This window comes from Leucopleurus acutus (assembly GCF_964270905.1).
Source record: "Leucopleurus acutus genome assembly, chromosome: 5".
Classification (NCBI taxonomy): Eukaryota; Metazoa; Chordata; class Mammalia; order Artiodactyla; family Delphinidae; genus Leucopleurus; species Leucopleurus acutus.
In genome coordinates, this window is record NC_139147.1 from 11,311,447 (window position 1) to 11,337,927 (window position 26,481).

At 38.4% G+C, this 26,481-nt stretch overlaps 1 protein-coding gene across 2 annotated transcripts in view; it reads right to left on the reverse strand.

Annotated features, from left to right (window-relative positions):
- The window catches only part of ITSN1 (intersectin 1), a gene marked incomplete at its 3' end in the record, with an annotated part of 230,302 nt that overhangs the window by 95,226 nt on the left and 108,595 nt on the right, over positions 1–26,481 (reverse strand). For both annotated transcript variants that reach the window (XM_082840315.1, XM_082840316.1), the window contains exons 15-16: positions 20,029–20,116; positions 19,763–19,902 (exon numbers count right to left, since the gene is read on the reverse strand). In XM_082840315.1, coding sequence (XP_082696441.1) covers positions 19,763–19,902; positions 20,029–20,116 — 228 coding nt within the window. The remainder of the gene's footprint in view (positions 1–19,762; positions 19,903–20,028; positions 20,117–26,481) is intronic.

Below are 26,481 nucleotides of genomic sequence, written 5' to 3' on the forward strand. Positions count from 1 at the left end.
GTAGCAATACTCATATCAGATAAAACAGACTTTAAAATAAAGAATGTTACAAGAGACAAGGAAGGACACTACATAATGATCAAGGGATCGATCCAAGAAGAAGATATAACAATTATAAATATATATGCACCCAACCTAGGGGCACCGCAATACATAAGGCAACTGCTAACAGCTATAAAAGAGGAAATTGAAAGTAACACAATAATAGTGGGGGACTTCAAAACCCCACTTTCACCAGTAGACAGATCATCCAAACAGAAAATTAATAAGGAAACACAAGCTTTAAATGACACAATAGACCAGATAGATTTCATTGATATTTATAGGACATTCCATCCAAAAACAGCAGATTACACTTTCTTCTCAAGTGCACACAGAACTTTCTCCAGGATAGATAACATCTTGGGTCACAAATCAAGCCTCAGTAAATTTAAGAAAATTGAAATCATATCAAGCATCTTTTCTGACCACAACGCTATGAGATTAGAAATGAATTACATGGAAAAAAATGTAAAGAACACAAACACATGGAGGCTTAACAATACGTTACTGGGAGATGTGAGAAGATGGCGGAAGAGTAAGACGTGGAGATCACCTTCCTCCCCACAGATACATCAGAAATACATCTACACGTGGAACTGCTCCTATAGAACACCTACTGAACGGTGGCAGAAGACCTCAGACCTCCCAAAAGGCAAGAAACTCCCCACGTACCTGGGTAAGGCAGAAGAAAAAAGAAAAAACAGAGACAAAAGAATAGGGATGGGACCTGCACCAGTGGGAGGGAGCTGTGAAGGAGGAAAGGTTTCCACACACTAGAAGCCCCTTTGCGGGTGGAGACTGCAGGTGGCGGAGGGGGGAAGGCTTCGGAGCCACAGAGGAGAGCGCAGCAAAGGGGTGCGGAGGGCAAAGTGGAGAGATTCCCGCACAGAGGATTGGGGCCTACCAGCACTCACCAGCCCAAGAGGCTTGTCTGCTCACCCACTGGGACGGGTGGGGGCTGGGAGCTGAGGCTTGGGCTTCGGAGGTCGGATCAGAGGGAGAGGACAGGGGTTGGAAGCATGAACACAGCCTGAAGGGGGCTAGTGGGCCACGGCTAGCCGGGAGGGAGTCCAGGAAAAAGTCCGGACCTGCCGAAGAGGCAAGAGACTTTTTCATCCCTCTTTGTTTCCTGGTGTGCGAGGAGAGGGGATTTAAGAGCGCTGCTTAAAGGAGCTCCAGAAACGCGCGAACCGCAGCTATCAGCGCAGACACCAGAGACGGGCCTGGGACGCTAAGGCCACTGCTGCCGCCACCAAGAAGCCTGTGTGCGAGCACAGGTCACTATCCACACCTCTACTCCCGGGAGCCTGTGCAGCCCGCCACTGCCAGGGTCCCGTGATCCAGGGACAACTTCCCCAGGAGAACGAAGGTGCGCCTCAAGCTGGTGCAACGTCACGCCGGCCTCTGCATCCATATCCTCCCTCCCGCCACGGCCTGAGTGAGCCAGAGCTCCCAAATCAGCGGCTACTTTAACCCCGTCCTGTCTGAGCGAAGAACAGACACCCTCTGGCGACCTAAACGCAGAGGCAGGGCCAAATCCAAAGCTTAACCCCAGGAGCTGTGCGAACAAAGAAGAGAAAGGGAAATCTCTCCCAGCAGCCTCAGGAGCAGTGGATTAAATCTCCACAATCAACTTGATGTACCCTGCATCTGTAGAATACCTGAAGAGACAACGAATCATCCCAAATTGAGGAGGTGGACTTTGGGAGCAAGATATATAATTTTTTCCACTTTTCCTCTTTTTGTGAGTGTGTATGTGTATGCTTCTGTGTGAGATTTTGTCTGTATAGCTTTGCTTTCACCATTTGTCCTAGGGTTCTGTCTGTACGTTTTTCTTTTCTTTTTTTTTACTTAAAAATTTTTTTCTTAATAATTATTTTTTATTTTTCATTTTAATAACTTTATTTTATCTTACATTATTTTATTTTATCCCCTCCCTCCCTTCCTTCCTTCCTTCTTTCCTTCCTTCCTTCTTTCCTTCCTTCCTTCTTTCCTTCCTTCCTTCCTCCCTCCCCGCCCCCCCTTTTATTCTGAGCCGTGTGGATGAAAGGCTCTTGGTGCTCCAACCAGGAGTCAGTGCTGTGCCTCTGATGTGGGAGAGCCAACTTCAGTACACTGGTCCACAAGAGACCTCCCAGCTCCACGTAATATCAAACGGCAAAAATCTCCCAGAGATCTCCATCTCAACACCAACACCCAGCTTCACTCAATGACCAGGAAGCTACAGTGCTGGACACCCTATGCCAAACAACTAGCAAGACAGGAACACAGCCCCATCCATTAGCAGAGAGGCTGCCCAAAATCATAATAGGGCCACAGACACTCCAAAACACACCACCAGACATGGACCTGCCCACCAGAAAGACAAGATCCAGCCTCATCCACCAGAACACAGGCACTAGTCCCCTCCACCAGGAAGCCTACACAACTCACTGAACCAACCTTAGCCACTGGGGACAGACACCAAAGACAACGGGAACTACAAACCTGAAGCCTGCGAAAAGGAGACCCCAAACACAGTAAGATTAGCAAAATGAGAAGACAGAAAAACACACAGCAGATGAAGGAGCAAGATAAAAACCCACCAGACCTAACAAATGAAGAGGAAATAGGCAGTCTACCTGAAAAAATATTCAGAATAATGATAGTAAAGATGATCCAAAATCTTGGAAATAGAATAGAGAAAATGCAAGAAACATCTACCAAGGACCTAGAAGAACTAAAGAGGAAACAAGCAATGATGAACAACACAATAAATGAAATTAAAAATACTCTGGAAGGGGGCTTCCCTGGTGGCACGGTGGTTGAGAGTCTGCCTGCCGATGCAGGGGACACGGGTTTGTGCCCTGGTCTGGAAAGAACCCACATGCTGCGGAGCGGCTGGGCCCGTGAGCCATGGCCGCTGAGCCTGTGCGTCCAGAGCCTATGCTCTGCAATGGGAGAGGCCACAAGAGTGAGAGGCCCGCATACCACAAAAAAACAAACAAACAAAAAAACAAAACTCTAGAAGGGATCAATAGCAGAATAACTGAGGAAGAGGAACGGTAAGTGACTTGGAAGATAAAATAGTGGAAATAATTACTGCAGAGCAGAATAAAGAAAAATGAATGAAAAGAACTGAGGACACTATCAGAGACCTCTGGGACAACATTAAAGGCACCAATATTCGAATTATAGGGGTCCCAGAAGAAGAATAGAAAAAGAAAGGGACTGAGGAAATATTTGAAGACATTATAGTTGAAAACTTCCCTAATATGGTAAAGGAAATAGTTAATCAAGTCCAGAAAGCACAGAGAGTCCCATACAGAATAAATCCAAGGAGAAACACGCCAAGACACATATTAATCAAACTATCAAAAATTAAATACAAAGAAAACGCATTAAAAGCAGCAAAGGAAAAACAACAAATAACATAACAAGGGAATCCCCATAAGGTTAACAGCTGATCTTTCAGCAGAAACTCTGCAAGCCAGAGGGAGTGGCAGGACATATTTAAAGTGATCAAGGAGAAAAACCTACAACCAAGATTACTCTACCCTGCAAGGATCTCACTCAGATTTGATGGAGAAATTAAAACCCTTACAGACAAGCAAAAGTTGAGAGAGTTCAGCACCACCAAACCAGCTTTACAACGAATGCTAAAGAAACTTCTCTAGGCAAGAAACACAAGACAAGGAAAAGACCTACAATAACAAACCCAAAACAATTAAGAAAATGGGAATAGGAACATACATATCGATAATTACCTTAAATGTAAATGGATTAAATGCTCCCACCAAAAGACACAGATTGGCTGTATGGAAACAAAAACAAGATCCGTATATATGCTCTGTACAAGAAACCCACTTCAGACCTAGGAACACATACAGACTGAAAGTGAGGGGATGGAAAAAGATATTCCATGCAAATGGAAACCAAAAGAAAGCTGGAGTAGCAATTCCTGTATCAGACAAAATAGACTTTAAAATAAAGACTGTTTCAAGAGACAAAGAAGGACACTACATAATGATCAAGGGATCGATCCAAGAAGAAGATATAACAATTGTAAATATTTATGCACCCAACATAGGAGCACCTCAATACGTAAGCCAAATACTAACAACCATAAAACGGAAAATCGGCAGTAACACAATCATAGTAGGGGACTTTAACACCCCACTTTCACCAATGGACAGAACTTCCAAAATGAAAATAAATAAGGAAACACAAGCTTTAAATGATACATTAAACCAGATGGACTTAATTGATATTTATAGGACATTCCATCCCAAAACAACAGAATACACGTATTTCTCAAGGGCTCATGAACATTCTCCAGGATAGATCACATCTTGGGTCACAAATCAAGCCTTGGTAAATTTAAGAAAATTGAAATTGTATCAAGTATGTTTTTTGACCACAACACTATGAGACTAGATATCAATTATAAGAAAAGATCTGTAAAAAATACAAACACATGGAGGCTAAACAATACACTACTTAATAACAAAGTGATCACTGAAGAAATCAAAGAGGAAATCAAAAATACCTGGAAACAAATGACAATGCAGACAAAATGACCCAAAACCTATGGGATGCAGCAAAAGCAGTTCTAAGAGGGAAGTTTATAGCAATACAATCCTACATTAAGAAACAGGAAACATCTCAAATAAACAACCTAACCTTGCACCTAAAGAAATTAGAGAGGAAGAACAGAAAAACCCCATAGTTAGCAGAAGGAAAGAAACCATAAAGATCAGATCAGAAATAAGTGAAAAAGATATGAAGAAAATGATAGCAAAGATCAATGAAACTAAAAGCTGGTTGTTTGAGAAAATAAACAAAATTGATAAACCATTAGCCAGACTCATGAAGAAAAAAAGGCAGAAGACTCAAATCAACAGAATTAGAAATGAAAACGGAGAAGTAACACCTGACACTGCAGAAATACAAAGGATCATGAGAGATTACTGCAAGCAACTCTATGCCAATAAAATGGACAACCTGGAAGAAGTGGACAAATTCTTAGAAATGCACAACCTGCCAAGACTGAATCAGGAAGAAATAGAAAATATGAACAGAGCAATAACAAGCTCTGAAATTGAAACTGTGATTAAAAATCTTCCAACAAACAAAAGCTCAGGATCAGATGGCTTCACAGGCGAATTCTATCAAACATTTAGAGAAGAGCTAACACCTAACCTTCTCAAACTCTTCCAAAATATAGCAAAGGAAGGAATACTCCCAAACTCATTCTACGAGGCCACCATCACCCTGATACCAAAACCAGACAAAGATGTCACAAAAAAAGAAAACTACAGGCCAATAACACTGATGAACATAGATGCAAAAATCCTCAACAAAATACTAGCAAACAGAATCCAACAGCATGTTAAAGGATCATATACCATGATCAAATGGAGTTTATTCCAGGAATGCAAGGATTCTTCAATATATGCAAATCAATCAATGTGATACACCACATTAACAAATTGAAGGAGAGAAACCATAGGATCATCACAATAGATGCAGAGAAAGATTTCGACAAAATTCAACACCGGTTTATGATAAAAACCCTGCAGAAAGTAGTCAAAGAGGGAACTTTCCTCAACATAATAAAGGCCATATATGACAAACCCACAGGCAACATCATTCTCAATGGTGAAAAACTGAAACCATTTCCACTATGATCAGGAAGAAGAGAAGGTTGCCCAGTCTCACCACTATTATTCAACATAGTTTTGCAAGTTTTAGCCACAGCAATCAGAGAAGAAAAAGAAAGAAAAGGAATCCAAATAGGAAAAGAAGGAGTAAAGCTGTCACTGTTTGCAGATGACATGATACTATACATAGAGAATCCTAAAGATGCTAGCAGAAAACTACTAGAGCTAATCAATGAATTTGGTAAAGTAGCAGGATACAAAATTAATGCTCAGAAATCTCTGGCATTCCTACACACTAATGATGAAAAATCTGGAAGTGAAATTAAGAAAACAGTCCCATTTACCATTGCAACAAAAAGAATAAAGTACCTAGGAATAAACCTACCTAAGGAGACAAAAGACCTGTAAGCAGAAAAATTATAAGACACTGATGAAAGAAATTAAAGATGATACAAATAGATGGACAGATATACCATGTTCTTGGATTAGAAGAATCAACATTGTGAAAATGACTCTACTACCCAAAGCAATCTACAGATTCAATGCAATCCCTATCAAACTACCACTGGCATTTTTCACAGAACTAGAACAAAAAATTTCACTATTTGTATGGAAACACAAAAGACCCCAAATAGCCAAAGCAATCTTGAGAACGAAAAATGGAGCTGGAGTCATCAGGCTCCCTGACTTCAGACTATACTACAAAGCTACAGTAATCAAGACAGTATGGTACTGGCACAAAAAAAGAAATATAGATCAATGGAACAGGATAGAAAGCCCAGAGATAAACCCACGCACATATGGTCACCTTATCTTTGATAAAGGAGGCAAAAATATACAGTAGAGAAAAGACAGCCTCTTCAATAAGTGGTGCTGGGAAAACAGGACAGCTACATGTAAAAGTATGAAATTGGAATACTCCCTGACACCATACACAAAAATAAACTCAAAATGGATTAAAGACCTAAATGTAAGGCCAGCCAGTATCAAACTCTTACAGAAAAACATACGCAGAACACTCTATGACATAAATCACAGCAAGATCCTTTTTGACCCACCTCCTAGAGAAATGGAAATAAAACCAAAAATAAACAAAAGGGACCTAATGAAATTTAAAAGCTTTTGCACAGCAAAGGAAACCATAAACAAGACCAAAAGACAACCCTCAGAATGGGAGAAAATATTTGCAAATGAAGCAACTGACAAAGGATTAACCTCCAAAATTTACAAGCAGCTCATGCAGCTCAATAACAAAAAAACAAACAACCCAATCCAAAAATGGGCAGAAGACCTAAACAGACATTTCTCCACAGAAGATATACAGATTGCCAACAAACACATGAAAGAATGCTCAACATCATTAATCATTAGAGACATGCAAATCAAAACTACAATGAGATATCATCTCACACCGGTCAGAATGGCCATCATCAAAAAATGTACAAACAATAAATGCTGGAGAGGGTGGGCAGAAAAGGGAACACTCTTGCACTGTTGGTGGGAATGTAAATGGATACAGCCACTATGGAGAACAGTATGAAGGTTCCTTAAAATACTACAGATAGAACTACCATACGATCCAGCAATCCCACTACTGGGTATATACCCTGAGAAAACCATAATTCAAAAAGAGTCATGTACCACAATGTTCATTGCATCTCTATTTACAATAGACAGGAAATGGAAGCAACCTAAGTGTCCATCAACAGATGAATGGATAAAGAAGATGTGGCACATATATACAATGGGATATTTCTCAGCCATAAAAAGAAAAAAGTTGAGTTATCTGTAGTGAGGTGGATGGACCTAGAGTGTGTCATACAGAGCGAAGTAAGTCAGAAAGAGACAACCAAATACCATAGGTAACACATATATATGGAGTCTAAGGAGAAAAACAGATCATGAAGAACCTAGGGTTAAGATGGGAATAAAGATGCAGACCTACTAGAGAATGGACTTGAGGATATGGGGAGGGGGAAGGATAAGCTGTGACAAAGTGAGAGAGTGGCATGGACATATATACACTACCAAATGTAAAATATATAGCTAGTGGGAAGCAGCCACATAGCAGAGGGAGATCAGCTCGGTGGTTTGTGACCACCTAGAGGGGTGGGATAGGGAGGGTGGGAGGGAGGAAGATGCAAGAGGGAAGAGATATGGGAACATATGTATATGTATAACTGATTCACTTTGTTATAAAGCAGAAACTAACACACCATTGTAAAGCAATTATACTCCAATAAAGATGTTAAAAAAAAATACGTTACTAAATAACCACGAGAGCACTGAAGAAATCAAAGAGGAAATCAAAAAATACCTAGAGACAAATGACAATGAAAACATGATGATCCAAAACCTATGGGATGCAGCAAAAAGAGTTCTAAGAGGGAAGTTTATAGCAATACAATCCTACCTCAAGAAACATGAAAAACCTCAAATAAACAATCTAACCTTACACCTAAAGGAAATAGAGAAAGAAGAACAAACAAAACAAAAGTTAGCAGAAGGAAAGAAATCATAAAGATCAGAGCAGAAATAAATGAAATAGAAAGAAAACAATAGCAAAGATCAGTAAAACTAAAAGATGGTTCTTTGAGAAGATAAAATTGATAAACCTTTAGCCAGACTCACCAAGAAAAGGAGGGAGAGAACTCAAATCAACAAAATTAGAAATTAAAAAGAAGTTACAATGGATACCACAGAAATACAAAGCATCATAAGAGACTACTACAAGCAACTCTATGCCAATAAAATGGACAACCTGGAAGAAATGGACAAATTCTTAGAAAGGTATCACCTTCCAAGACTGAACCAGGAAGAAATAGACAATATTAACAGACCAATCACAAGTAATGAAACTGTGATTAAAAATCTTCCAACAAACAGAAGTCCAGGACCAGATGGCTTCACAGTGAATTCTATCAAACATTTAGAGAACAGCTAACACCCATCCTTCTCAAACTCCTCCAAAAAATTGCAGAGGATGGAACACTCCCAAACTCTACCAGGCCACCATCACCCTGATACCAAAACCAGACAAAGATACTAGAAGAAATGAAAATTACAGACCAATATCACTGATGAATATAGATGCAAAAATCCTCAACAATATACTAGCAGTCAGAATCCAACAACACATTAAAAGGAACATACACTATGATCAAGTGGGATTTATCCCAGGGATGCAAGGATTCTTCAACATACACAGATCAATCAATGTGATACACCATATTAACAAATTGAAGAATAAAAACCGTATGATCGGGCTTCCCAGTTGGCGCAGTGGTTGAGAGTCCGCCTGCCGATGCAGGGGACATGGGTTTGTGCCCTGGTCTGGGAAGATCCCACATGCCATGGAGCAGCTGGGCCCGTGAGCCATGGCCACTGAGCCTGCGCGTCTGGAGCTTGTGCTCCGCAACGGGAGAGGCCACAACAGTGAGAGGCCCACTTACCGCAAAAATAAAACCAAAAAAACAAACAAAAAAACAAAAACATATGATCATCTCAATAGATGCAGAAAAGCTTCTGAGAAAATTCAACACCCATTTATTATAAAAACTCTCCAGAAAGTGGGCATAGAGGGAACCTACCTCAACGTCATAAAGGCCATATAAGAGAAGCCCACAGCAAACATCATTCTCAATGGTGAAAAACTGAAAGCATTTCCTCTGAGATCAGGAACAAGACAAGGATGTCCACTTTCACCACTATCATTCAACATAGTTTTGGAAGTCCTAGCCCCGGCAATCAGAGAAGAAAAAGAAATAAAAAGAATACAAATTGGAAAAGAAGAAGTAAAACTGTCACTGTTTGCAGATGACATGATATTATACATAGAGAATCCTAAAGATGCCACCAGAAAACTACTAGAGCTAATCAATGAATCTGGTAAAGTTGTAGGATACAAAATTAATGCACAGAAATTCCTTACATTCCTATACACTAACAATGAAAGATCAGAAAGAGAAATTAAGGAAACAATCTCATTTACAATTGCAACAAAAAGAATAAAATACCTAGGAATAAACCTACCTAAGGAGGTAAAAGACCTGTACTCAGAAAACTATAAGACACTGATGAAAGAAATCAAAGATGACACAAACAGATGGAGAGATACACCATATTCTTGCATGGGAAGAATCAACACTGTGAGAATGACTACCTCAAAGCAATCTGCAGATTCAATGTGCAATCCCTATCAAGTTACCAGTAGCATTTTTTACAGAACTAGAACAAAAAAATCTTAAAATCTGTATGGAGGTACAAGAGACCCCGAATAGCCAAAGCAATCTTGAGGGGAAAAAAACAGAGCTGGAGGAATCAGATTCTCTGACTTCAGACTATACTACAAAGCTACAGTAATCAAGACAATATGGTACTGGCACAAAATCAGAAATATAGATCAATGGAACAGGATAGAAAGCCCAGAGATAAACCCATGCACCTATGGTCAACTAATCTATGACAAAGGAGGCAAGGATATACAATGGAGAAAAGACAGCCTCTTCAGTAAGTGGTGCTGAGAAAACTGGACAGCTACTTATAAAAGAATGAAATCAGAACACTCCCTAACACCATACACAAATATAAACTCAAAATGGATTAAAGACCTAAGTATATGGCTGGACACTATAAAACTCTTAGAGGAAAAGATAGGAAGAACACTCTTTGACATAAATCACAGCAAGATCTTTTAGACCCACCTCCTACAGTAATGGAAATTAAAACAAAAATAAAGAAATAGGACCTAATGAAACTTAAATGCTTTTGCACAGTAAAGGAAACTATAAACAAAACGAAAAGACAACCCTCAGCATGGGAGAAAATATTTGCAAACAAATCAATGGACTAAGGATTAATCTACAAAATATATAAAGAGTTCATGCAGCTCAATATTAAAAAAACAGACACCCCAATCAAAAAATGGGCAGAAGACCTAAATAGACATTTCTCCAAAGAAGACATACAGATAGCCAAGAGGCACATGAAAAGCTGCTCAACATCACTAATTATTAGAGAAATGCAAATCAAAACTACAATGAGGTATCACCTCACACCAGTTAGAATGGGCATCATCAGAAAATCTACAAACAAATGCTGGAGAGGGTGTGGAGAAAAGGGAACCCTCTTGCACTTTGCACAATAGGTGGGAATGTAAATTGATACAGCCACTATGGAGAACAGTATGGAGGTTCCTTAAAAACTAAAGATAGAATTACCATATGACCCAGCAATTCCGCTACTGGGCATATACCCCAACAAAACCATAATTCAAAAAGACACATGCACCCCAATGTTCATTGCAGCACTATTTACAATAGCCAGGTCATGGAAGCAACCTAAATGCCCATCAACAGACGAATGGATAAAGAAGATGTGGTACATATATACAATGGAATATTACTCAGCCATAAAAAGGAACGAAATTGGGTCGTTTGTAGAGACGTGGATGGACCTAGAGACTGTCACACAGAGTGAAGTAAGTCAGAAACAGAAAAACAAATATCGTATATTAACACATATATGTGGAGTCTAGAAAAATAGTACAGATGAACTGGTGTGCAAGGCAGAAATAGAGACACAGATGGAACAAACATATGGACACCAAGGGGGGAAAGTGAAGGGGTGGTGGTGGGATGAATTGGGAGAGTGGGATTGACATATATACACTAATATGTATAATATAGATAACTAATAAGCACCTGCTGTATAAAGAAATAATAAAATAAAAGTCAAAATAAAGAAGTATCCACCTGAACAATATGTACGGCTTTCCTTTTCATAAACATGACATTGCATAAAGGTTTGTGAAGAGAGAAAAAAAATGAGCGAGCAATGGGCGGGGGTGGGGGGGCTAAAAAAGACTAGCAGTTAATGAGAATATATTTATTGCTAATTTGGTCATCTAACTTTTCTGAAGGATTACACTGCTTCTGGTTTTTGCCTCAGGCTATCTCTTGGAAAAGAAACACAAAACCAAACATACCTTGATTAATTACTAGAAATTCATGAACTCAACACCATAAATCAAAATAAAACTGTGGAGGACAAATCTCCTATTTACAACAGTCTTGGTACTGTTAATATTAAATGGAACTCTTAGGAAATTAATTTAGTTACCAGCAACAGAAATTGCAGGTGTTTGTTTTGTCTAGACCTAATACCTACAGAAAGTTAGAAGCAGAAGTGCTTTTATTTTTTTCCCCCACACTCCACCCAGGACACTCAGCTTGAATCTTTCCTGGCTTCCACAAAAAACTTCAATAAATGGCAGAAATCTCAAAGCCTCCAGACCCTCTTGTCCCTGGGAGTCAGCCTGATAAAGGAAGAGTGCAATTGGCAGGTCCTTCTCTAAGCCTCTGTTTACTCATCTGCAAGACTTGGGAGGTAGTGCCTGTCCTACCTACAGCAAAGGGAAGGCGCTATGAAGAGCAAACAAGTGAATCCATATGGAAGGAAATGCCTTGTAAACTGTCCCGTTTCTATACAAATGTTAGGGGGACAGGGGAAGTTACAGATTTTACAGATAGGCGTGCTTTGTATAAATAAACATCACTTTACTTCTCACCCAGGGATATTGTGTAGCACACAATATCAGAATTTTTAAAAGGACTTTTGAGTCTTTAAATATAGTAACTTATCCCAATTAAGTGGATGTGAAACAAATGGAAAGTTATTAAAGAAAGCCAATCAACAAACCCAACAAAGAGAGGGGAACTCCTATCTGTGTGGAAAAATCTGAAAAATGACCATTTCAAAAGAGAAATTTTACCCATATCAAGGTAAACTGATATTCCATTATTGCAAAATTAGAAAATGTATTCATTCTTGATGCAAGAAAAATCAGAGGAGTATAAAAAATATTGATTGGTTATTTAAATTCCAAAAAGGGGTATACTAACATTTAAAAACATCCTTAAATATTACTTCTAAATCTGTAGTCAGTAATTCAACCAGATAGTAAGTCCAACTCCCCACAGCACAAGGCGGCAGTGAATGTATCATAAGTGCTATAGAAGAGCCAAAGAGGGATGAATTGGGTAGCGTGTAGGTGCATGTGTCTGTGAAGGGTGAGGCGATAGGCAAACAAAAAATGGGAGAAGAACTAGAAAACCCTGTGGTTTCTGCAAAAGAAATAGCTAACTAAGAATCTTTTCTGATATCTCCCAAGAGCCTTTGCTAGACACCCATATATCCCAGAAAGAGAAAACGGACTCCATTTTGTCCTGAAAAATCTGTTTACCCCAAAATGTCTCAACTTTATTTATAAAGCAATATCCCATTGTTTTAAATACATGTCATTCTAAAGGATAAAATTGTCAAGGGGGTTGAGTTGGCTAAAGAAGAGAATTAAAAAAAAAAGAAAACATCTTTTTCAAAGACTGAGTTCTGCTTTTGTCCCTTTCCCAAATCACCTTTTGTTCAGTATTTTTGAAAACCCTCAAAAGAAAAACCCACACTATTACTAAAAACTCAACCAATCAACAAGCCTACTGGTATGGAACAGAATCTGATGTACAATGTCTGTTAACTATTTTGAGTCTTGGGAGTGTTCTAATTATTTTTCTACATTGAAGGAATCTGTGTAAAGTTTCCACAATCACAGGTACATTGAATGAGAGTTAGAGCATTTTATTACTTCCGTGCAAAAGAGGTCTTTTCGAAAGGATCATAGAGGTAAAAATAAAATTTAATCTTGAACAAACCATGAAACAGCCAAACATTAATCTACTAACATAAGAAAGCAACACTGTAATTTGAATTCACACTGATTTCTCTTGCTGTCTCTGCATCTCCTCTTTCTGGATCTTTTTCTTTCCTTCCTTGTTTCCCTTCGCATGCATTTTTTTCCTGACTTCTCATTCTGTTCTGCAGTTCCTTCTCCAGATCTTTTCTTTTCTCCCCTGGTTGCTAAACATTTTGCCTTTCACTGCCTTCAAAATGAATGAGGCTGCCATGAAAGCAAGTGTCAGAAACCAAGAGCATAAAAGCCTTAGTTAAGCCAAGAACCTTATTTACTGTAACTGGCATTCTCATTTCAACAACAATTCTGTTCCTAGGAGCAATTTTTAGGACAGGTATCATTACAAGCAGAGTTTATATTTCTAACAGCCTCTTGTGTTCAATTTGCAAAGCCCGGATTTCCCAAATATATTAAGGAATATAATTCTTAATTCTGAATTAGTCCTAAATACATTTTTCTAAGAAATAAAATACTATCCCCTTTTGGAATAGTATACTGACTATACTATCTGATGATGAAAATTTGCATATCAACCTAAATAATGACTAAGTGTTGTCTTTCAAATTTTTGCAGCCACATAGCAAATTCAATGATCTAAAATATGCTTGTTATAAAGACTACAGTATACAGTACCTTATCCAGCTTGTAGTTCAGAGCTTTCATCTCACACACACACACACACACACACAATTTGTCAAGAGGAAAGATTCACTCATACTCCAATGATGTATAATAACTAATCATTATTAACTTTTATAAAAAAGGATTAGCGCTTCATGGTAAATGCTGTCTTAGACACTGAGGACTCATCTGCACAGGGAAAACTGAAGCACAGAGCTGGAGATGGTTCACCATTCTTAGTTTGAGAAAGATGTGCATTGCCTGAGTAGGGCATGGAGACCTTTAGAAAGAAGTCTAAGTGGATGACACTGCCCAGGAGAACTGCCAGGCACTACAACACTGCCTCCTGCATTGCCACTGACTGGAAGAAAGAAATGCTCCAATGTAAACGCCATTCACGTTAGGACTTGGCCAGCACACAGTGACTAGATGGGAACCAACAAGGACTCAACTTACCAACATGAAACACAATATCTAGCCTCTTTGCCTGGATTCTCTTTATTTGGCTGACAATGGAGCCCTGAAAACTATAAGCTGTACTTTATGTTGCTGCTCTGTTATCACAGTGGTCTTTAAAGTATGGAACATTAAGCTATCAGGGCCAAGGAAAACTGTTACAGTAACTACTAACATTGCCAAAGGCAAGCAGTCAAACGCTGCTGTCTAAAAAGTCCCTACTGGTAATGGTATTTGACACTTGTTAGAGCCACAATTTTACACCTATAGCTAAGCACTGTATATAAGAAAAATAACTATCAGAATGATTCTATGTGCCTAAAAGGTAGACAGATTCTCCAAAAAATGTCGAGAGCTTTAATTTTCCTGTAAAACAAGGTAAAAAGAGAAAAGTCATAGATAAGTGATAATTTTATTTTTTTAATAAATTTATTTATTTTTATTTTTGGCTGCGTTGGGTCTTCGTTGCTGCATGCGGGCTTTCTCTAGTTGCGGCGAGCGGGGGCTTCTCTTTGATGCGGTGCGCAGGCTTCTCTTGTTGCGGAGCATGGGCTCTAGGTGCACAGGCTTCAGTAGTTGTGGCACACAGACTCAATAGCTGTGGCTCGTGGGCTCTAGAGTACAGGTTCAGTAGTTGTGGCACATGGGCTTAGTTGCTCTGTGGTATGTGGGATCTTCCCGGACCAGGGCTCAAACCCATGTCCCCTGCATTGGCAGGCGGACTCTTAACCACTGTACCACCAGGGAAGTCCCAATAATCAATAATTTTAAATTGATGTTTCTAGGCCATGAACATGAGAAGACTTTTTATTCCTTAGCATGAGAAATATTTGCTGCATATATAACACATTTTAAAAGCAGAAAATTTGATAAACAAATTTGGTCCACTGAATTAAAGCTACTTCAAGAAGGGTTAATTCATCCTGGCAATAATTACTAACAAAATCAACTATTCCTGGTTAAATCATTGGTTAAATTTTTCATTAGATCATCAAAAATTTACTGTTCACACAAAAGGCAGTAAAAATACAAAATCTATCAATTGGGAATTTGAGCACAAAAGCTTCAATAGCAGAGTGCTATCATTTCCCCCGTTTTTGCTAGATCTACAAAAGCCAAGTTTATTCCCTCTGTTTCCTTTTTTAAGTAATTCTTCGCTTTGGGTGATAAATTAGAAAGACACTTATGTCTTGGGATCAATTTTGGAAAACATAAATATTGTATCTATAAGGAAGATATCTACCAAAATGCATGGAAAAATAGCCTTTTCTAAAAGGAGAAAAAGAGTCCTCAATTTCCATGATATAAGATAGAAATGTAAAGGTCCAAGATTCTAGAGACCTTATGTTCCACAGCCCTGAATAACACGTCCCCAGAACTGAAGTATGCTTTATATTTTCAGTGGGTTGCTACCAATATGAAACAAATACCTGTTAATCTAACTGCAAAAGTAATTGTTTTCCTCTTTAATTAATGCCTTGAGTTATTTCCATCATTGGTTACCAGATATTGAATTAGGAGGCGTAAGTGCAGTTCTTGTTTGAAGAAAAAAGGAGAGATTCTCAAAAGAATGAATCTCAACTAGACACCTGGTAGACAGAACTAATCCAGACTGCATATAAAAAAAGAATAAGGGCTTCCCTGGTGGCGCAGTGGTTGAGAGTCCGCCTGCCGATGCAGGGGACACAGGTTCGTGCCCTGGTCTGGAAAGATCCCACATGCCACGGAGCGGCTGGGCCTGTGAGCCATGGCCGCTGAGCCTGCGTGTCCGGAGCCTGTGGCCATTGAGCCTGCGCGTCCGGAGAAGCCACAACAGTGAGAGGTCCGCGTACCGCAAAAAAAAAAAAAAAAAAAAAAGGAAAAAGCATACCTAAACTCTTTCTCATTCAAGAAACTAAATATAATTATACTTCCCAATCCCAGTCTTATGCTTAAGAATCTGGGCTAAAGCAGGGTGCTATTGTTCCCATGACCTTATCCCTAAGGAACTGGACATGACCTTGAGTGTGCATCAAAAGAAGTGAATGGCTTATTGTAAGCGGTTTTGTATCAAAGGAACTATGAGAGTTGGATTTTGCTAAACGGAACCCTCATTTACGGAGCCAGCCATTGAATATAGGTTTAATGTTCCAATCAACTAATTTTAAATCTTTGCACTCCATAAGGTATTTCTCCAGTGTCACCATATTAGTTGATAATGAGTGAATTAAACTTTCTTTCTCTAGATGAACACTCTATACGAATATAAAACAATACTAAGTCCGAATTTCTTTTTTCTACTCTCCAGGCTGGTTTCCTTTTAGGAGAGGAAGGTTTAGGATGGAGCAAATTCACACCATCAAATTCGATGTGTGGAATGACTGGGCAGTTGAACTGTTTCACTGTCAGCAAGGTAGAAGTAATTTTTGCATCATTAGTGAAGATGCTGTAAAGGCACTGCTGTATCAAGGGAGACATGGAAGAAATCCCAAAGGGTCAGAATGTGGCTCTCTTGGTCCATCACAAGAAACTACAGCTGCTAGTGAATATATGCTCTAAAGTCAGAAAAAAAAAAGCTTCATATTCTCCAAGGTGACTACAACAAAGAAAAATTGGCAGGAGATACTCAATGGATACTTAAATCTGCCTCTGAGTTGTCTCAATCAAATTATAAATCTTTTGATTCTTCAATGTAACTGTTTCTGCTTTGGTCTCACCAGGTTTGAGAGGAATAATAGAAATAATAACCGTCAGGTAACATAATATAGTCACTAAGTCCTCCAAACGAGTTTTAAATAACAAAACAATATAGCTACATACTGGCTTGTGATTTTGTTTTTTACTCTCCACATTGACTTAAATTTAAAGTAATAATGGAAAACTAAAATAAAAATTACAACAGAAAGGAATGTTCTTATTTTAAAAATAAGTATATTTGGAAAAGGGGCTAGTGGAATAAAGGGCTAAAAAATTAGCCTTTGTATAAGCAACTCTCTGATACTGAAGGCAGCATTAGTCAACTAAACACAGTAACAGTGACAAACACCACATTTTAAGGGTGTTCTCTATAGCAATGACAACAGTAATCCAATAGCCGAAATACAGCCAAAATAATGTGTAAGTCATCGAGGCGTTATCAAAAATCACCCACCAGGGACACTTCCCGGGTGGTGCAGTGGATAAGACTCTGTGCTTCCCAATGCAGGGGACCTGGGTTCGATCCCTGGTCAGGGAACAAGATCCTACATGCATGCCACAACTAAGAGTTTGCATGTTGCAACTAAGGAGCCCTGGAGCCACAACTAAGGAGTCCACCTGCCAGAACTAAGACCCAGTGCAACCAAAAAAAGAAAAAAATAATCCACCAGAATACCCCTTCCCCCTTCTTTCCTTCCTTCCTCCCTTTCTCTCTCTCTCTCTCTCTCTCTCTCTCTTTCTTTCTTTCTTGCCACACTGCAGCTTGTGGGATCTTAGTTTCCCAACCAGGGATCGAACCTGGGCCCCTGGCAGTGAGAGCGCAGAGTCTTAAGCACTGGACCGCCAGGGAATTCATCAGAGTATTATTTTCTAAAATGTGTGAACCTTGTTTTGGGTCGAACTTCTATAGGAAGGAATCTTAAGATTAAGGCAGAAATCTAGAGTACTGCCTGGGTTCAGAAGATACCTGAATACTTAACAGTTTATAATCCAAGAGACTATTAAAAAGGACTACAAGGGCTTCCCTGGTGGCGCAGTGGTTGAGAGTCTGCCTGCCAATGCAGGGGACACGGGTTCGTGCCCTGGGCCGGGAAGATCCCACATGCCGTGAAGCGGCTGGGCCCATAAGCCACGGCCGCTGAGCCTGCGCGTCCAGAGCCTGTGCTCCACAACGGGAGAGGCCACAACAGTGAGAGGCCCGCGTATCACAAAAAATAAAAATAAAAAATAAAAAGGACTACAAGCTTGCACTAGTGCCATATTCCTTTTGCTTGAAATAGTGACAAGTCATAAGAGAGTTAACATGTTTCTAACTGTACTTATTCTAGAGAAGGAGAACTGATAGCTGTACTTCCAATACTTACATGTGACACAATCATATGTGTAAGAATATAGAAAAAAAATATATAGTACATACACACATGTACACAAATACATATTCTGTGTAAGCATGAAAGCAAAAAAAAAACCCCAAACACTAAGTTTACTCAAATAATATTTCCCCTAAGATCACTTTCCTGGAATTGTATAATTGAGAAAAGCTTATTACTTATTACTCTGAAAAAACAGTACAAATACTTCAAACTCAAATGTCTAGACAATTTGGCCTAGAATCACAATTCAAAAGTCAACTAAAAATCTCAAATACGCTTTCTAATTTGTTTTTCTATTTCTACTAATGAAGAATAGTATTTTAACTTTTTCCTAGTGTCAAAAGCTAAATTGTTCAGAATCAAGTATAAAGGATTTTAGGTTGGAAAAAGAAAACATTTGAGAAAAACAAGTGTAAAATCCAACTTTTTATAAGAACATAACTGATTAAAAATGCCAATATCTTCTTAAATCTACAGTATATGATTGTTATTGATAGGAAATGAGCTGCTTGCACTCCAAGATATTTTATTACAAGATAATAATCATTCTTAAGATGATAAAGTTCTAAAGTTAAATCAAAAGCACCAAATCAGAAAAAGGCTGTGATCTAACTACTTTTACATTCCCTAAGAGCTTTGGCATTTTCCTGAGTTTTACTGTGTAAATATGACAAAACCATACACCACTTCTGCCACAAAGACAAAAGCAATTACTCCATTAAACAATAATATTTTAAAATGTGAGGTGACAAAATAAAGACTTATATTCAAGTACAATCTTGAAGGTAAGAAGTGGAAGAAAAATTCTTAGTTTTAAAAGAGACAACAGTTCCTTTTCAGTAGTCTTCAAAGAACATAAGAAAGATGAAGCTTTTGGAGCTTAGCTTTTGGAAATTCAACTTGATGTAGTTCTCTACATACAAAAGGATGAAGATGTGTAAAAATGTAATTCAGGTAAAAGACAGATGTCATGTTGGGGCCATTCACTCAGCCCTAATTTAGAGATGCCAAGTTCATTTTTATATTTTAAAGGAGAATAATTCAACTTAGATTGTTTAATGTTTATCCATAAATGTGAAGGCTTTCATGAAGGCTGACAAACCAGCCTAGTAAATTTTTCTGCCTGGGATCAAATATCAGCTAATCATCTGGCCAGTTAGAGAAATTAAAAAGTAAGACATACATGTAGGCACACACAGAATAGTTACCTTCAGCTGATTATTGAAAATATCAATCTCCTGTAGTTTTGATCTAGTTTCTTTCTCCACTTCATCCAGTTGGTCTCGTAGCTGCTGCCGAGCTAGTTCTTTTGCTTCTAAGGCTCTTTTGAGTGTAAGAAGTGAATCTCCTGTTTTAGAAAAACATCGCAAGATAAGAAAAACAAACTGGCAGTGAGGAAAAATGGTTTGTAACGTTCTCATTTCAATTAAGAAAATTATTGCCAGGAAAAAGTCAACTTTTATAAAACACCTACTGTGCAAACTGTTCTGCTGAACTTGTTTTAATTGGTCATTGAGTATCTGTTTTTCTGGAATAAGTCTTCCAAGCATTTGCTGAGACTCCTAGGAGAGAAAGAGAACACAGCAATGAATGATGGAGAAAACCACCATGTTTCCTCATCCCTCAAAGACTCTCCTAATCTCAACCTGAATCCTCTACAGTGAAACTGTCAGGGTGGTTTCACAAGTCAGCAGAGAAAATGGAAAGCAATGATCTCTCAATTGCACTGGGATCAAATGCAAATGCGGTGACCCTGCTGTTTGCAAACTGACTCAGTAGTTTAAACAGGAACTGTTCTGTCCTGAACTTTGAGCCTTAATAGGGTTGAACTGGATTACCATACACCTGAAGTTGGAAACAGAAATCAAAAAAAGGACTTTTAACAATTAGAATCTTAGCTGCCATATATGTTCGTCCAACACTCAGAATAGAGGCACAATTTTAAACAGCTACACAAAAATCTTGAACCAACTATTTTTTAATTGACATAGATAAAAGCTAAACCACATTGTACAAGCCTATTTGGAGTTTTCATGGGTGACTTGACAAGCAATTGTATTTGCCTAAGTTCAGCTGAAATTATTCAATATAGTTTCTACACATTTTAGAAAAAGGACAGATTTTCCAGGTTTTATTAAGGAATATTTGACTTTTATTTTTACTTTGATTTGAGAAAAAAATCTCTGTGTATTAACTTTTGGTTTGAAAAAATTAAAATGTCAATTAAAAATTTTCACTAGAGGCTAAGAACCAGTCCCTTTCTGGAACAACCACCTTTAGATATAGATTGGCTTGTGTGTAATAAATCTTTGTGAACTATATGTCTGAACAGTAGATACAGTTCAATGGAGAGGATTTGGTAGCATCTTCTCATATGAATAATCCACACAAACACATATACCCCCCATCCCCCAAAATTTGAACAAAACAATACAAAAGTCGATCATTTTCCCAAAAAAGCATGGCCAACTAAGCTTCTCCTCTTGTTCTCCTTGCTAAATTAAGGCAAGGCCTCTTACCCAATCCCAAAGATTCTTACCTGAACCAGGACAAACAATGAAGGATCAAGATGAAGCCTGGCTCAGATCACTCAGATTGTTTCATTTATTTAAATGTTACTTCTAAATGGACTACTTGAGTTTCAAAAATAGGTCAAACCAATATGAAGGGCTACCTGACTCATTTGCAGAGCAAGAATTTGCTAATTACTGTAAAGAAAGGAAACAGATTTCTCACGGCCTACTATGTACCTGCCTTTCTTCAAACCATGTATTATTTTTAACTTCACTACTTTTTCAGGAACCTTGATTAGTATTTTATTATCAATAACAATATACTAAGCATCAATCTTAAATAATAAAAATATGTTTGGACACAGAGCATTCAGTGAGATAATAAACACATGGCCTTCACTCCTAAATTTTCAATGGAATATTTTATGAAACTTCTCATAAATAGTTAATGAAAGACACAGAAAAACAGTTACCACACAAAAGAATACACTTTTAAAAGGTGCATGCATTTTAAAGTATTTTCAAACAATTTCTAGCAGTGAACTTCTGATACTGTTTACATTATATGTCATATCCTAATATCTCAAATTGATCAGGACTTCAGTGATAATCAGTAAGGACACAGAAGACATGAATGACATCATGAAACAACTTGATCGACTGACATTTACAGGACACCCTACCCAACTTCAACAGAGTACACATTCTTTACAAGTGCACATGGAATATTCACCAAGACAGATCAAATGCTGGGCTATAACATAAGTCTCAATAAACTTAAAAGGGTTAAAATCATACAGAGTATGTTCACAGATCATATCATAAATAAATCAGAAATCAATAAGACAAATGGAAAAAAAATCCAAGCATTTGGAAACTAAACAGCATAATTCTAAATAATCCATCAAAGAAATGACAAAGGAAATTTTAAAAAAGGTTTTGAATTGAGTGGATTTAAAAATACAACATATTCATATGGCTATGACAATGCTTTGAAGGAATTATATAGCTTAAGATGTTATACATTATCAGAAATGAAGAAAGATCCAAACTCAATAATTTAAGCTTCCTCCTTACGAGGCTAGAAAAAAGCAAATCAAACCCAAAATAAAGAGATGGAAGGAAATAATAAGAAGCCTAAGTCAATGAAATAGAAAACAGACACACCACAGAGAAAAAAAAAAATCTATAAAACCAAAACCTTTTTTAAAAAAACCAATCAATAAACCCAATATGCTCCTAGCTAGATTGATGGAGTAAAGGAGGAAGAGGGGAAGGGAGAGGAGGAAGAGAAGGAGAAAGGGGAGGGAGAGAAGGAAGAAGGAGAGGAGGAATTGGAGTGGGAGAGAAAAGATACAAATTCCCAATATCAGGAATGAAAGAAGTAAAATCACTACAGATACTACAGACTTGCAAAGAATAATAAGATAATATTATAAACAATTTTATACAAATAAATTTGTTAACTTAGATGAAATGTTCAAATTCATTGCAAGATACAAAATTATCAAAACAGACCAGAGAACAAATAGAAAACTGGAACAGCCTTGTGTCAATATCTATTGAATAAATTTTGCAATTAGAAGTTCTACCACAAACAAGACTCCAGACCCAGAAGGCTTCACTAGTGAATGCCACCAAAAATTTAAGGAAGAAACACAGTTAACCCTCAGTATCCATGGGGGATTGGTTCCAGGATCCTCTCAAGAGCAAAATCTGAGATTGCTCAAGTCCCTTATATTAAAATGGCATAGTGCAATCAGCCTCCCGAATCCTTTAATCTGCACATTTGGACCAACTGATCTGATACTGGAACCAGATAGCTATTCCAGGAGGTGAGAGAAAGTTTTATAGAAATATACAGGATTTTAAGAGACAAGCTGATGGGGTTAGCTAGGAAGGCAGTGTAGTGTCAAGGTTGAGGCTGGATGTAAAGTCTTGAAGTCACATAGATCTGGATTCGAATTTGGATTCCTGTTTCCCAGCTAGAAACTGAATGCCAGAAACTGATTCTAGAATGTTCCCTTCTCGAATCTTCACATTCTCATGTATAACATGAGTAATGATAGTGCCCTTACCAGATTACTGTGGGACTCTATTAAATATCCACATTAAGGTCTTAGCACTGAGCACACTGGCACATGCCAGGCTTTGGATAAATGGTAGCTACCACTACAATCAGTCCACCATATCTGGATTCAACCAGCCTAGGATCGAATTTCAATTCAAATATGCCAATATGGAAGAACTACTGTACTATCGGTTTTACATAAAGGACTTGGAGCACCCACAGATTTTGGTATCCCCAGGCAACTTGGAACCAGTGCCCCCACAGATATCAAGGAAAGACTACCATCATATATTTTTAGAAACTAAAAGAGAAAAGAATACCCTACAGCTTAGTTTCTTATTTATTACCCTGATACCAAAGCTAGACAAGGACATTATGAGAAATCGATAAACTAATATCCTTCAAGAATTTCAACAGAGACCCCTAATAACAGCAAGTTGAATCCAGCAAAATGTTTGTTAAACAATAATACACCATGACCAAGTGCAGTTTACCCCAAGAATGGAAGGTTGGTTTAACATTCAAATATCACCATATTAACAAAATAAAGGAGAAAAAAAACACATAAACATCTCAGTAAATGCAGGAAAAAAGAATATGACCCAATTCAACACCCATTCATGATAAAAACTGTCAGCAAACAAGGAAAAAAAGGAAAGTCCCTCACCCTAAAAAGGGCATCAATCAGGGCTTCCCTGGTGGCGCAGTGGTTGAGAGTCCGCCTGCTGATGCAGGGGACACGGGTTCGTGCCCCGGTCCAGGAAGATCCCACATGCCGCGGAGCGGCTGGGCCCGTGAGCCATGGCCGCTGAGCCTGCGCTTTCGGAGCCTGTGCTCCACAATGGGAGAGGCCACAACAATGAGAGGCCCGTGTACCGCAAAAAAAAAAAAAGGGCATCAATCAAAAAAAACCCTACAGTTAACATCATACTTCATGGTGAGAGACTGAATGCTTTGCTCCTAAGATCAAGAACAAGACTCTCACCACTTCTATTCAACATAGTACTAGAGGTTGTAATCAACGCAGTTAAGACAAAAAAAGAAATAAAAGGTGTATAGATTGGAAAAAAAAAAGTTATGGTGGCACAGTGGTGAAGACTCCATGCTCCCAATGCAGGGGGCCCGGGTTCAACCCCTGGTCAGGGAACTAGAACCCACATGCATGCCACAACTAAGAGTTCACATGCCACAATTGAGAAGCCCGCCTGCCACAACTAAGACCTTGCCACAACTAAGACCTGGCGCAACCAAATAATAAATAAATATTAAAAAAAATAAGAAAAAGAAGAAATAAAGTTATCCTTATTCACAATGTTTATGCATGTAGAAATTCTAAGGAAGCTACAATAAAGCTATTAGAACTAATAAATGAGTTAGGCAATATCACACATATAATGTCAATATATGAAAATGAATTCTGGTTCTATATACTGGCATCAAACAACTGTAAGTTGAAATTAAAATATGTAATACACAATAGCATCAAAAACCTTGAAATAATTAGGGCTAAACTTTTCAAAATATGTACAAGACTTGTACACTGAAAACTACAAAACACTGCTGTAAGAAATTTGTAACAACCCAAATAAAATTAAGAGATATACTATTAAGACTCAGTATTGTTAAGATGTCAATTCTTCCCATACTGATCTATAAATTCAATGGAATTCCAATAAAAACTCTAAGAACTTTTGTAAAAACTGACATGATGATTTTAAAAGCTTCTGTGGAAATGTAAAGGACCTAAAATAGCCAAAATAATTTGAAAAAGAAAAATATTGAAGAACTCACACTACCTGATTTCAAAAATTATTATAAAACTAAAATTACCAACAGAGTGAAATACTGGTGAAAGGATAGACATAGATCAAAGGAACAGAAGAGAATCTAGAAAAGATTTTTTACAAATGTGGTTAATTGATTATCAACAAGCTACCAAGGCAATTCAATGGGGGATGAGGACAGGAATGTTGCTAGAACAACTGGGTGTTGGTATGGAAAAAAACGAACCTCACCCCTTACCTTACACTTAAGTAAAAATGAACCTGAAATGGATCACAGACCTAAACATGTAATATAAAAGGGTAAAACTTCTGGAAGAAAAGATAAGAGAAAATATCTGCAACCTTGGGATAGTCAAAGATTTCTTGCATCGAACACGGAAAGTATAAACCATAAAAGAAAAAAATGAATAAGTTGAACTTTCCCAAAATTAAACACGTCTGCCCTTTAAAGAAAACCATTACAAAAATGAAAAGGTAAGCCACAGACTGGGCGAAAATGTTTGCAAAACATCTATCTGACAAAGGACTTCTGGGACTTTCCTGGTGGCACAGTGGTTAAGATTCCACACCCCTAATGCAGAGGGCCCAGGTTCAATCCCTGGTCAGGGAACTAGATCCCACATGCATGCCGCAACTAAGAGTTTGCATGCCACAACTAAGGAGCCGGCAAGCTGCAACTAAGGAGCCCTCCAGCCACAACTAAGGAGCACACGTGCCGCAACTAAGGAGCCAGTGAGCCACAATTAAGGAGCCTGTGAGCTGCAACTAAGGAGCCTGCCTGACACAACTAAGACCCGGCACAACCAAATAAATAAATATTTTTTTAAAAAAGGATTTCTTACGAGAATATATAAAGAATTTTGATAATATGCTAAACAACCTACTAAAAAATGAGCTAAAGATTTTTTCACACAGAAGAAGATGCATACTAATACACATATGAAACAATGACCAACATCATTAGCCTTCAGGAAAATGCAAATTAAAGCCAAATGAGATATTGTTACACACCCACCAGAGATGTTAAAATTAAAAATAATGGCAATACCAAGTGTTGACAAGAATGAGGAACAAGTGAAGGACTCATACACTCCTGGTGAGAATGTAAAATGGTACAACCACTTTGCAAACAATTTGATAGTTCCTGATAGGGTTAAGCACATACTTACATGACATAGTAATTCCACTCCTAAAATTTAACCAAGAGAAATAAAACACATTTCCACATAAAGATGTATAAGTAAATACTCATTGCAGCTTTATTCATAAAAGTCCCAAACCAGGGACTTCCCTGGTGGCACAGTGGTTAGGAATCCACCTGATGGTGCAGGGGACATGGGTTTGATCCCTGGTCTGGGAAGATCCCACATGCTGCAGAGCAACTGAGCCCTTGCACCACAACTACTGAGCCTGCGCTCTAGAGTCCACGAGCCACAACTACTGAGCCCGCGAGCCACAACTACTGAGCCCGCGCGCCTAGAGCCCGTGCTCCGCAACGAGAAGCCACTGCAATGAGAAGTCCGCACACTGCAACAAAGAGTAGCCCCTGCTTGCTGCAG